Here is a 13,437-nt window from a genome sequence, read left to right on the forward strand (position 1 = left end):
GGCGTACATGACTCAGTACCCATTATCGACGAGGAATATTCCGACGTCGTATCTCCTTCCCTCTCAATGGCCTCTCCCCCACAACGAGGAGCTCCTCCTCACCATGGAAGAATCCGATTTTGAAGAGAAGGTGTTTTCTCCCTCCTTCTATTTACCCTAAAAACCCCTTCTTTTAGGGTTTTTTTCCATTTGGCGGATTAATTTCGTAAATGAATAGTTTTTAGATTCTAAATTAATGACAATGTCAATGATAAGTAATAACGGAAGCAATTAGATTTGTATGATTCTGCATTTGAATTAGGAATTTGGATGATTTGGTTGTTAATTCATAAATTAGGGTGCAATAGAAATTTCATGTATACTTTAGGTTCTGACTTCTGAAGATTATTTATTTATATATGAAATTTATGTCTGATTGTATGCTATGAATTATGATGCTCTTTTGCCACATTAGCATTTACCTATTTGCTTCAATTTGCCTCTTTTATTTACCTATAGACTATGCTTTAGTTTTCATTATTTTGAAATTTGAATTAGTTCTTAGATATGTGTAGTATTAGTGGTGAGTCACCCACACTCATTGGGTATTATCAATTTAAGTATGGTATGAACCAGTGCAGTGCATACTATACTTCCAAGTATTCATGAATGTGTTAAGTGTGGTAATGCAATCGATTTTTGTTAGTTGTCTATTAACACAAATAGAATGCCAATTTTGAGAATATTAATTCTATGTATCCATCCTTACATCTCCTACTACTGGTGGGGTGACCGCCAGTTTCGGCATGTTCGGCGATATCATTATTGCCGAACCCAATGCTTAGATTGCAGTTGCGGAAAATTGTTACAGAGATCATATCTATTGGGTATCTTATCTGTATTCCGCATATGATGCGTATATACCAGAATTTGAAATAATATTCTCGTGCTTCCATAATTGAAAGAAGGTTTCCTTGAAAAGATAAATGACATGTTCTGAGGATAAATGGGCATCAAGGTACAGGGGAGTTTCTTTCTTCTTTTTTTTTTTCTTTTCTCTGGTGTCTTACTCGATGACTCATCCTTAAACGCACTTTACTAAGGGAAAGAATGATGCATTTCTTGTTTATTAAACAAATCTTAGCTCTTCATTTATTATTATATCAATGGTTCAAATTTAGAATTTAGGATTTAGAGTTTATGATTTAGAGTTTGGATTTAGAGCTTAGGATTTAGGATTTAGGCTTTTGGCTTTAGGGTGTTTTATTTTTGTTTTATCTTTAATAGCAAGTAAATTTTCATTGAGCGCTACACTTATGATTTTGTCCAAAATGGATTAGCATTCGTCGTCTTACTCATCATTTATATCAATGTTCAGTGCAATGAAATCAGGAAGATGAACAGCAACCTGGTTGTGATTGGGAAGACAACTAACGAGAACGATAAGGAAGACTTTGACAATGATGCTGATGATGATGACGTGGACAATGCTGACGAATCAGAGGGTGAAGAATTCGAGCAAGAAACAGGTTGAAGATCATGTTTGCATTTCATCAATGTTGATTGGACCCGAACAAATCATTGTACCAAGAAGTGGATCACATTCATATCATACTTTCTGCTATGTTTTTAGAGAATGGGTTAAAAATGCACCAAGTTAGACTTCTTGTTTGATGCACTAAGAAGTTCAGTGTAGATTTAATTGGGGTTTTTGATATTAGATTATGTTAAGATTTAAGCCCTTAGATTTATCTTGGTGCATGCATCATAGCATTGTCTATATTTATATGCTCTTTCTTATGCTTAATCAAACACCAATGAACTGAGAATACTCAAGTAGCATACTTGTTCTACTATTGATTAAAGTAATAAAATAAAAGATTAATCACCATTGAGTTTATAATTTTTGTGTGAAATTTTGCTATCTTGAGTCAAAGTTGATTAAATTCTTTTTTTTTAATTTTATCAATTTTCTCACTTATAAAAAAAGTTATCCTATAAAATTATAGGAATTGAAAGAAAAGGTTTAATTCATCTAGTGGTTAGTTCACTAGTCTAAATTTCTACCTTATGCATGCAGCAATCTATTAGTTATAGACTAGTCGGGTTGGGGGATTATTGGGAAAATAAAAGTACCTAAACTACACGGCTGTGTAGGCATACTTCACCCTACCTTGTTTGGATAAGTTTGCGCTTTTTAAAACCAAACCATCTTCCCATACTAGTCCATTTCGTATTTTTAAATGGAATGCTGCAAAAACAAACTGAGAAGGTTGTTTTGAGGGAAGCTCCTTGTTTTGAATATTTGATATTTCAAACTAATCCTTTTGCTGTTGTTGTCCTTTCTATAATGGAGTTGCTATGATTTTTGTTATTTTTATTTATTTGACAAGAATCCTTTCGGGTAAGAACGAAATAAAAAGAAACACTTAATTGTTCCCTTTGGTATCTCATTCATGTTTTGGTCTTTTTCTTTACAAGAAAAAATTCATCTTATATATATATATATATATACAAAATTAAAAAGACTTGTCAACTTGACTAATTTTATATTGATTATTTGTTCACACATGAACAATAATAAAAATAAAAAATAGATGAATAAGTATGTTAATACCTATTAATCTACTAGTGATAGTAGAATTTAGATGTCAATTTAATCAAGTCTAAATAAATAAATAAATACTAAATAAAACATGGAGAAGACAATTCAATTGTTAAATGTGATTTGTGAACACATATTTGACATTTTGGATATGAACTATGATGCAATGCTGAATAGACTTGGGTTTAACTTATTAGGCCTTCCCATGAGGGTTCAGGCACCCATGCTTCCACGTATTAACTCAAAAACTGAAAGGATCAACATCTCCACACAAAAGGATATATCTCCTCCATTGTAAACAATAGCCTCAAGATCAATAATAGTTTCACATTGAGAGAAATATCCAATATATCCATTTGACTCCACAAGCCAACTTTTTTTCTTCTCATTTCAAACTTCTAAAATTAGGGTAAAATATATTTTTTTCTATAAAATTTATAATTTTTTTAAAAATATTTTTAATGTTTAATTTTATTTAGTTTTGTCCCCTCACTCACATTTTTCCTTCATCTCCATAACCAATCCCATTCTTAGAAGAGTAGACCCAACAACAACAACAACAATAATAATAGATTTGAAAAGTAATAGTCATATGAATTTCATAAAAATGATTTAAAATTTGGTCACCTCTATTGACGTGCCTTTCATTGTAATGCTTGCTATATCTATAAAAATAATTAAATTTTTATCTCAAATAAAAATACACATATGACATAATTTATAGTTATGTGTGTAAGTATCAATATTTAGCTTACTAATTTAACCATTAAAACTAATTTTGATACTAAATATTAATAAGTAGAATAAATTATTATTCATAAACTCAATTAAAATCTTAATAAAAATGTATATTCAGTTATTCTTTAAAATTTAAATAGTGAGATATAGTATTATTATTGCTTAAAAGAAAAATTGAACACAATGAATAATAGTAGCTCCTTGAGGGTGTTGTCATGAGTAGCAAAAGGAAGACGATTTAATAGATAATTCAAGTATGATGACTATAGCGATCATCTCTTTAAAATTAATATATTAGAAGAGTATTAAATAATTAAGTAAATACCTTTATGTACAGAGTATTCTAATCACAATATTAAAATATTTAATAAATTTATACGAAAGTCCTACACGGAAGAATAACTAAGCAAAAAAAATCCGAAAAACATCCTCCCCTCTTCCTGGAAAGTAAAAAGAGTAATGCTAGGGGCCAGTAATTTTTGTGATTGTTAGCCATCAATGATGATTTGATGGTGTGAGATTGGTATGAGATTTCATCCAATGGCTCACCTTTCTCTGCTGGTTACATACTGACCAAAATTCAATAAAACTGCTGGCCCCCTAGACTTTTCCAAATAAAAATAATGTACTCCCACTTGTGCCCTTGTGTTTATTTATTTATTTATTTATTTTAGGTACTTGGTCCTTGAGATCCCTTGTGGAAAGAAATAGTATATTTTCTTTCACCGCTCTCCCTTGAATTGTTGGCTTGTTGGGCCTTAGCAAAATTCAATGTGTAATTTATAACAAAAGCTTATTTTGGAGCCTCTGCATCCCAATAGCTTGGTTACTTTCGTCAATTCCGATATCTTTCTTTATCCGGAAAACATGGAGGGGTTATGTTCATGTTCCTTCTTCAATGCTCTCTCCATGATTTGATTTATTTATAGTCCAATCTTTATAAAAGAGTAGGGGTAGATTTAACTATTTAAGTGTGAACCCACCAAAGGAATATGCCCCAGCAATGATAATGCAGTTGAGGTCTTGTCAAGTAACCCACCCTTGCTGACTTACTCCACCGGGCACCACCTCCACTATTCATTTCGTTCATCAATTTCATCATTAACTAATACCAATTTTTTTAATTTATTATCTCACAAAATTTATATCTTATTCTAATCCAAAATTATAAGCTTATGGTATCTTGATGGCTGGTGTGGTGTCCACATTCGTGCCCTGGGTGTCTTTTTATGCATTTTTTTAAAGTTCCATAATATACTAAGCTTGCAGCTGTGGGACAAGTTGCCCTAACAAATTTCTTGAAGGTTCAATCCTCTTTTGTCCTCTTCCCACACGCCACAAGCATCTATATCCGCCCCCTCAAGCACACCAAACAAGATTATTGACCTGCAAATTGCAACGAATATTAACATAATCAGTTCACAAACAACGATTATCACAAAAACAATAAATCAAATACTTGAAACAAATAAACTAAACAAACAAGCAAACAAAATCACATGATTAAACGAACGGAATAATTGCATTTAGTTGAGGAAAAGCTTACCGGTAAATAATCAAATAATGAATTCACATCAACGAGTGTCGTTAAACGGAAGGAAAACCACCAAAAGCGGAACGCATAGGACACGTCACAAAAAATTGTCTCCGAATTATACGGCTGTTAACGGTAACGGTAACGGACCCCTGACTGGTTCAGGGACAAAGAAGAGTTCCAAAGCCAATGAAGCCCAAGGAAGAAAAGAACTGAAGCTCGTTTTTAAAATTAGAACCTCAACCAGATCCAAAATTTTATCAAACTTCAAACTAAATAAAATTCTTCTTAACTCATCTCTCTATATTTTCCTCTTTTCATTCATTTTTCCCCTAATTTTTCTCGAGTCCTTTGGTATTTTTCATCATCATCGTCATATATATGGAAGAATCAGGTTCGTATTTTGGATTTTGATCCTTAATCCTTGTATTTACTGTGCATAACTCTAAAGATTCCGCTTCAATGGCAATAATTACTGAAGCGAGGTCCGTAATAAAGAAACCTAGGGCTTCCTTCTAGCTGGCCGTTGTAGCAACACGCTTTCGCCGATCCGTTACGGATCGGGACAGGACGGCTTTGGCGGACGACGCGATACGCCGCCGCATGCGGCAGCGATTCCGCGGATGTGTACGGAGATCTTGCTGGCGAGTGACTGGCGCTGGATGAAGCAGAGGAAGACAACGACGGAGACGACGTCGCCGGAGAAACCTTCCTCGATGATTTTGGCGGAAACAGCACGGCTCTGATCTTCAACGGATGAGGTAGTTTCGACGAAGCGCGGTCATATTCTTCAATTATGTGCGTCAGATCTTCGTCGTTGGTGACGGAGATCAAGGTTTCTAAATCTCCGTTCGGCAATTGACACCGTAACGTCACAGACGAACCGCACAACTCTCCTAGCTTTACCAACAAGTCTGCACAACGCGAAACAGAAACAGTTAACGAACAATCACAGGAAAAAAACGAGTAACACTGAAAATTGAGAGAGAAACAACGCTAAAAAACGAACCTGAGAAGCAAATGGAACGATCCACGGTGAGGACTCTGGTGTGGCCACCGATGTAACGGAGCTCGCCGTCGGTAGCGCGTGGGAGGATCTTGCCGCCGTAGCTGCAGAGGAGCTTAATCGTACGGCCGGGACTCGTTTCCATGGCTTGCTACTCAGTTAGTTGGGAAACAGAAGAAGCTTAGAAGATTCTAGAAACAGAAAACTGAGAAGAACCTTTTTAGAAGAGAAGGGAGGAAGAGAAGGAAGCTTTTGTGTTCCTCTGGCTTTAGAGGGTTGGAGGCTTGGAGCTTGAAAACCCTGGGAAGTGATTTTGAGGTTAATTTATAGGGCCAGAAGAGCGAGGGAGCCCACGCGCTAATATTATTTATTTATTTATTACAATAATTAATAATAATTAAAAATTAAAAATAAATAATAAAACCGCCTTGGTCATTGGAGACTTGGAGACTTGGAGTGCTTGTTAAGCGTGGTTATATGCGGATATTCTTTTTCTTTTTTGCTTTCCTAGAAAGAAGGCCAGAAATTCAGTCAAAAAAAGAAAAAAGAAAATAGAAAATAAAAAATAGAAAAAATAAAAAAAATGCAAAATAAAAAAATGGTCTAAGTCTAAGGGATGGACTATTATTATGTCGAAATTTCCAGAAACAAATTATCAAAAAATTTGTAAAATAATAAAATAATTAGTATTGAATTTATGAGTTTTACTATAAAATTTTACTTTCCTAATTATAATTTTGTGAAAGTTATAATTTTGTGACTCACTAATTTGTAGACAATCATCTAACATTTATTTTATTTTAGAATAAAATATTTTTTATCTTTAAAATTTATTAAAAATTTTAAAAATATGATCTGTTACACTTGATCTTAATTGATCATTATAATTTACAACTTAATTTTATTTATATTAACTTTAATTTTGTAATTAATAAATTTAATGACTATCATTTATATCTTAATGACTAAATAATCATAACACCATCAATATTATTCATCAATCTTATACATATAAAAAAACATTTTTTATATACTCATATGATTAATTTTATGATATATATATTCTTATAAATTATTTATTAACATTTTATATTTATAAAATTTTTATATATCTTAAAATACTTACTAATTTAAGTATTGGAATATCTTTTAAAGATATCTACCTTTTGTATTCTTTCTTACTGAAAGATATCTACCTTATATATTTACTACCTAAAATGCTTGAAATATAACTTTCATTTAAGCTAGCAAATAAATAGCATATCGGGAACTAATAATATAAAAGTTTTCTAACATAATCACTAAATTCAACATACCATTTAAAAATAAATAATTAATTAAATAATTCAACGTGAAATTCATAAAGAAGTAACATAATTATGAGTTAACCTAAAATATAAATCATAATTGAAAACGAATAGTATTTGTTTAATTATGTCAACCTTTTCGAAAACAGCCATGTATTATTTTATTTTTTAGCCAATATTTGCTACATAACTAGACCACACATAGATTTTCTCCTACATTTTCGGATATATTTTCCCTTAATTTTTACTTTTTTTTTTATATCTCTTACTTTTTACTTTGATCAGACAATCATTAAGACACATAGTATATGTAGGGGTATGAAAAAGTAATTTAGATCATCTCAGAACCCGATTTGGAGTCTTTTTTTTTTATTAAAAAAAAGGATTAAATGCGGAACATCAAGGCCGAAAACAAACAACTAATTAAATAGAGGTCTTTGTCTCTATGAGAAGGAAAACAATTAACCCTAAATTTAGAATCACTTTTTTAGCTTAAATATCAATTAATTCTTACATACACAATTCGTTGTATAAAAATAGGAGAAAGTCTAAAAAGTAGTATTTTTATTAAAATTTGATTAATATTTAATTAATAAAAANTAAATTTAAGTGATTATTAAAATGATTGGTAATCTTTTGAATATTTCCAAACACAATCCAAATCGTATTAGAATTTAGTTTTCTTCTTTAATTTAAGCTAAAAAAATCTACATGTGATTTTTCTAAAAATATTTAAAATTTAAATAAATTAATAAAAATTAATTATTACAGAAATAAAGTGGAGCCATTTAATAATATTGCACACTACAGTGTAGTATGCACTATGCAATATTATAGTTTATGAGCTAAATTATATTTTTATTGAAAAAAATATTTTGATAAATTTCTCTTTACACATATATATCACATTATAGTGGTTATTATTATAGTTGTTATGACTATATAATTTTAGTAACATTTAAAAAATTTTATTTAATATTTAAAAATACTTTTAAATTTAAAAGATAAAAGTAAAAAGTATTTAAAAATATAAAAGATATGATTTTAATTTAAAAATGTAATTTTACTTTAACAATATTTTTTAAGTATTATAAAAATTGTGTACCACTGTAACTATCATCATGATAGTAACTACAAATTCCATATATATTAAAAAACAACAATGAGACTTGGTTTAATTTTGTGACCACAAATGTCCTATAAAACCTATGACTTGCGACAAATTCTTTACAAAAACATGATTATTAGGCAATATTCTATTGGCACGTTAGGTTGAAAATGATTCTATATATCAAAGGAATATGTGATAACCTGTGAGGAAGAATATAATCACCACATTCTATTTGCTTTCTGAAAAAGAAAATAATGTGAATTTTACAGGTGTGTTTTCCTCCAGCAGAACATGTGATATATGGAGTGGATAATTCTACCACTAATCTTTTTAGATCTTAACCGATTTTTAGTATAATACTTAATCATTAAATTTTATGATATTTTTTAAAATTTTAAATTAAAACAATTTACAGAAAATATATTGTATTTTTAATATTTAAATATACAATACGCAAAGAACATAATGTTAATACACAAAAATTATATTATCCTGCTTTCAAAAATTTTAAAAATATCATAAAATTCAATAATTGAATATTACACTTGTTACTGTGGGTAACCGGAGATTAGTAGGATAGATGACGTTCGTTGGCCCAGTCACCTGCGGTTGGTAGTCTCCGAGCTGGATCGCACACTGGAGCCTCCTTCCGACTTGTGTGAGCGAATGAATGGGGGTGGTACCTGCAAAGACACTCCGATGCTTAGGTTAGCAAGAGTGTGAGCAGGTCTAGAGAGTATTGGGCTTAGAGATACCTGAGGGGTGTCAGTGTATTTATAGTGGTGAGCCAATAACCACCGTTGGAGTAGTGCCGTATCTTTAGGGTGTTAACCGTCCCATTATCTTGGGGAGGTTAAGATATGGCTTTATGAAGCGGTTAGAGAGATTTTAGGGGCGGTTACTCATTTGAATTGAGTGTTTATCTGCCAGCTAATCTCATGTCCGACTTCTTTAGAGCAAGTCGTGGTTGATACCGACTTCTTACGTGAAAGTCGGTACTTAGCTAGGCTTAATCCTACAGATTAGGCCTTTTATTTGGACCTGGGCCTTTGACATTGGGCCAGGGTATGAACAACATTCTTGTGCTCGAAGATTTCTGCTTTTTCCAACCTTCACTTTTCGGACGAAGGTTAGTTTTACTTCTTTCACGTCATGCCTTATGTTTGCATGCTTTTGTTTTGTGGGTGGATAGGTTGGTCTGTAGATTCTGGCTTCGTATCTCTCCTCTTTAGGGACCGTGTTTTTTGATTTTCTTTTTCTTTTTTCTTTTTTTAGGTTTCTGTTACCTTTTATATAAAGAAAAAATGGCTTCTGTAGATGTTCTTTCTCAATGGGTTGATGTCACGGTCCTTGGGGAGGAACCCTTGGTCGACGCTGAGTTTATCACTCATCTTCGTACTCATCACAGGCTTTGTACTTCGGAGGAGGACGAGCCAAAATATGAGTTGATAACCCCGGGTCCGGAAGACCGGTTTGTTTTGGGAGAGTCAATGAGGCGGCCCCTCATTTTTTCTTTATGTATGAATGTATGATCACCCGCTTGGGTGTTTTTCTTCCTTTCTCGGATTTTGAAGTATCTGTTTTACACCACTGTCGAGTTGCCCCTACTCAACTTCACCCCAATTCTTGGGGTTTTCTGAAGATTTATCAGTTTGTTAGTCACGCTTTGGACTTTCCGACTTCTTTAAGGATTTTCTTCTTTCTTTTCCATATGACTAAGCCCTTTAGTGGGCTAAACAACAAACAACAATGGGTATCCTTCCGAGCCATACAAGGTCGGAGGATTTTCACTCTTTTTGATGAATCCTTCTATGACTTCAAAAATTATTTTTTCAAAGTGCAAGCTGTAGAGGGTCACCACCCCTTTTTCCTGGATGAGCATTCTTCCCCTCTCTTTCCCCTTTATTGGCTGGAGGACTCCCCTTGTGAAAAGTATGGTCTAGATGACCTGGACGAGGTGGAGGCGGCCATTGTGGGGTTTTTCCGAGAAGCGTGGGGGAGGGCCCCATACCTGGATACTAGGAAATTCCTTCAGGGGACGCCGACCTTTGTTCGGTCGCAACTAGGTAGTAAATGCATTTCCTATTTCCGACTTGTTTCTTTGAGTTTTTGCCGACTTGTAAATTTTGCTAATTTATTTCTTTTTGTAGATATGGCAAGGAAGAATGCTCAGGAATCTTACCAGAGGGTTCAGGAGGCTAAGGCAAAATCTCGGGCCAGGGCCGGTGGTGCCAGGGCAATCGTCTCCCCTCGTCGTCCTCCTCCTCCTCCTCAAAACGTGGGGACTCCCTCTCAGCCCATTGTGATTTCTTCTTCCAGCTTGTCCCGACCACTTCCTTCTGCCCGACTTCTTTCTGAGCCAGAGAAGAAGAAGCGTAAGACTTTAGAATCTGGCTCTTCTTTTGATGGTGGGGTTAAGGCGGATGCTCTTGCATTCGTCCGAAAGAACATCTATCCTCATATAAGCATGGATGATGTTTCTATTCGAAACCACCTCACCATTCTGGCTGAGGAGAGTTTTCGGGCGGCGGGTGTTTGTGGCAAGCTTTTGGATATCTTTGAGAAGACTCCCCTCAGCTCTTTGGGGGTAACCTCGAAGGTTGAGGAGTTGGAGGGGAGGCTTCTTGCTTACCAGGATCATGAGAGGGAGCTGAAGGAGGAGGTAGCTAAACTGAGGGCGGAGAGAGATAGCCTTCGGGAACTATCGTGGATCCTCCTATCCCCGTGGTTGTTTCCGAGTCAGAACTGAAGACTCGGGGGCAGAGGATTATTGAGTCTCCTCCTCGTCCTGAGGACGCTCCGAGCTCTTCAGTTGTTCCTCCGACCTCCTCTTCAGCCTTTCTTCCTGGTCCCGGTGGCGCTCCTCCTGAGTCTGGTGGTAGTGATCCTTCTACTCTTCTGAAAAAATGAATTTTTTATGGCTATATGGGGGCTCGGCCTGTGAGTCCCCCCTTTTTTAAACTCATTTATTTGGTGACGCTTGAACAATTTCCTTTGGCCTTTTAAGGCCGTAAACAAAATACTCCAGCAAGTGCCCTTTTTGAATAAGGGTTTAGATTAACAAAATAAATGCCCTTTTTTGGATAAGGGTTTAAGTTACCTCATGCGTGTATGATTTTCTAATTTCGATATTTCGAAAACCCTCTTGATCTTTTTCTGAAAACCTTTTCTATTGGCTTGTCTTGTTTTTCGAGCCTTTTCGTTCAAGGGCTTTTATGCAGCCTTTAAACTTTTCTTAGGTTTTCCAATCTCTTTTTGTTATCCTTTATACTCAACTTTGCTTTAGTGAGTTTTTATGACTTAGGTTATTTTTGTGATGCGTTTTTTATCTACTCGGAGTATTTCCGAGTTCGATTTACTCGGGTCTCATCTCGACTTAGGAGTCGGATTGTTCCCGAGTTTTTTACGATCAACTCATACAATCTCTTTACGCCGACTTGTACCTCGTCGTTTTATCCTGACGACCATCTAGGTCGGTTCATGGGATTTTCACGTTTTGTCGAGCTTAAGTCGGTGCGTTTCGTAGAAAGACTTAGAAAAATAAAGAAGGATGTTATAAGAGATATTGTAGATGAAAAGATCTTTATTAATTGAGGAGGTACCTTCTTGCTACTAAGGGTGTAAATAGCCTATTTTCCCTTAGCCTCTACTATGATGCCTCGTTAAAAACCCTTCTCCAGAAAAAACCCTTTTGGAAAAAAATCATGAAGTTGGGAAAATAGTACATCAGGGAGTAGAGTTCGCTTTAACTGTAGTACCTTTTCATATTACAAGCATGCCACGATCTTGGTAACTCAATGCTGTTCAGGTCGGTTATTTTATAATAACCTTTCCCTAACACTTCCTTGATTTTGTATGGTCCCTTCCAATTTGCGGCGAGCTTTCCTTCTCCTGATTTGTTGACTCCAATGTCGTTTCTGATTAGGACCAAGTCATCCGGGGCAAATGTTCTTCGAATGACTTTCTTGTTGTACCTGGTAGTCATCCTTTGTTTCAACGCCGCTTCTCTTATCTGGGCACCTTCTCGGACTTCGGGGAGCAAGTCGAGCTCCTCTTTGTGTCCCCGTACATTTTCGACCTCGTCATGGAGAATTGCCCTTGGGCTTTGCTCACTGATTTCTATTGGAATCATGGCTTCTACACCATAGACTAGTCGGAAAGGTGTTTCTCCCGTGGCGGATTGGGGGGTTGTCCTATAGGCCCACAACACCTGAGGGAGCTCTTCAGCCCAAGCTCCCTTTGCTTCCTGCAGTCTCTTCTTTAGTCCTGCCAGTATGATTTTGTTGGCTGCCTCGGCTTGCCCATTGGCCTGTGGGTGTTCCACCGAGGTGAACTGATGTTTGATTTTCATACTGGCCACTAAGCTCCTGAAGGTAGCGTCGGTGAATTGGGTTCCATTATCCGTAGTAATGGAATGAGGTATCCCATATCTTGTGATGCTATTTTTGTAGAGGAACCTACGACTTCTTTGAGCGGTGATAGTGGCTAGTGGTTCTGCTTCTATCCATTTTGTGAAGTAATCTATTCCCACGATCAAGTATTTGACTTGTCCTGGCGCTTGGGGAAAAGGACCTAACAAATCCATTCCCCATTTTGCAAAAGGCCATGGAGAAGTGATACTAATGAGCTCTTCTGGGGGAGCCACGTGGAAATTTGCGTGCATCTGACATGGTTGGCACTTTTTCACAAATTCTGTGGCATCTTTTTGCAAGGTCGGCCAGTAGAATCCAGCTCGGATTACTTTTCTGGCTAGAGATCTTGCTCCGAGATGATTTCCGCAGATCCCGCTATGTACTTCCTCCAATACCTCGGTGGTTCTTGAGGTCGGTACGCATTTTAACAATGGTGTTGATATCCCTCTTCTGTAGAGGACATTTCTCACCAAGGTGTAATGCTGTGCTTCCCTTCGGATCTTTTTAGCTTCTTTCTCCTCCTTAGAGAGGATGTCGAATTTCAAGTATTCGACTAAGGGATTCATCCATCCGAGGTTTAAACCGACTACCTCAAGTACTTCTTGCTTATCTTCTGTTTTTGCTACCGAGGGCTCTTGGAGGGTTTCTTGAATCAGGCTTCTGTTGTTTCCTCCTGGTTTGGTACTTGCTAACTTGGATAGGGCATCTGCTCTGCTGTTTAGATCCCGAGTTATGTGCTTGACCT

The 13,437-nt window shown here is 35.5% G+C and overlaps 2 protein-coding genes across 2 annotated transcripts; one reads left to right on the forward strand and one right to left on the reverse strand.

Moving 5' to 3' along the window:
* The first annotated feature begins 6 nt into the window (after positions 1-6).
* Positions 7-1,882, forward strand: LOC107478922 (uncharacterized). Its single transcript, XM_016099077.3, has 2 exons — positions 7-130; positions 1,358-1,882. Exons 1-2 carry the CDS (start codon positions 8-10, stop codon positions 1,511-1,513), a joined length of 279 nt encoding a protein of 92 aa, XP_015954563.1. The 5' UTR covers position 7; the 3' UTR covers positions 1,514-1,882.
* Positions 1,883-4,953: 3,071 nt separating this feature from the next.
* On the reverse strand, positions 4,954-6,152 carry LOC107478925 (uncharacterized; the record flags this gene model as incomplete). The annotated part of the gene is given in 2 exon segments (XM_016099078.3): positions 4,954-5,770; positions 5,866-6,152. Coding segments are annotated over 2 exon segments (597 nt in total). The 3' UTR covers positions 4,954-5,315.
* Between the last annotated feature and the right edge of the window lie 7,285 nt (positions 6,153-13,437).

This window comes from Arachis duranensis, chromosome 3 (genome assembly GCF_000817695.3).
Source record: "Arachis duranensis cultivar V14167 chromosome 3, aradu.V14167.gnm2.J7QH, whole genome shotgun sequence".
NCBI classification, from domain to species: Eukaryota; Viridiplantae; Streptophyta; class Magnoliopsida; order Fabales; family Fabaceae; genus Arachis; species Arachis duranensis.

Bases quoted from the DNA above. Each gene is read 5' to 3' on its own strand.
- LOC107478922 (XM_016099077.3), top strand. From the start codon at position 8: ATGACTCAGTACCCATTATCGACGAGGAATATTCCGACGTCGTATCTC. The intron at 131-1,357 runs GTGTTTTCTCCC...ATCAATGTTCAG, and splicing joins AATCCGATTTTGAAGAGAAG to TGCAATGAAATCAGGAAGAT.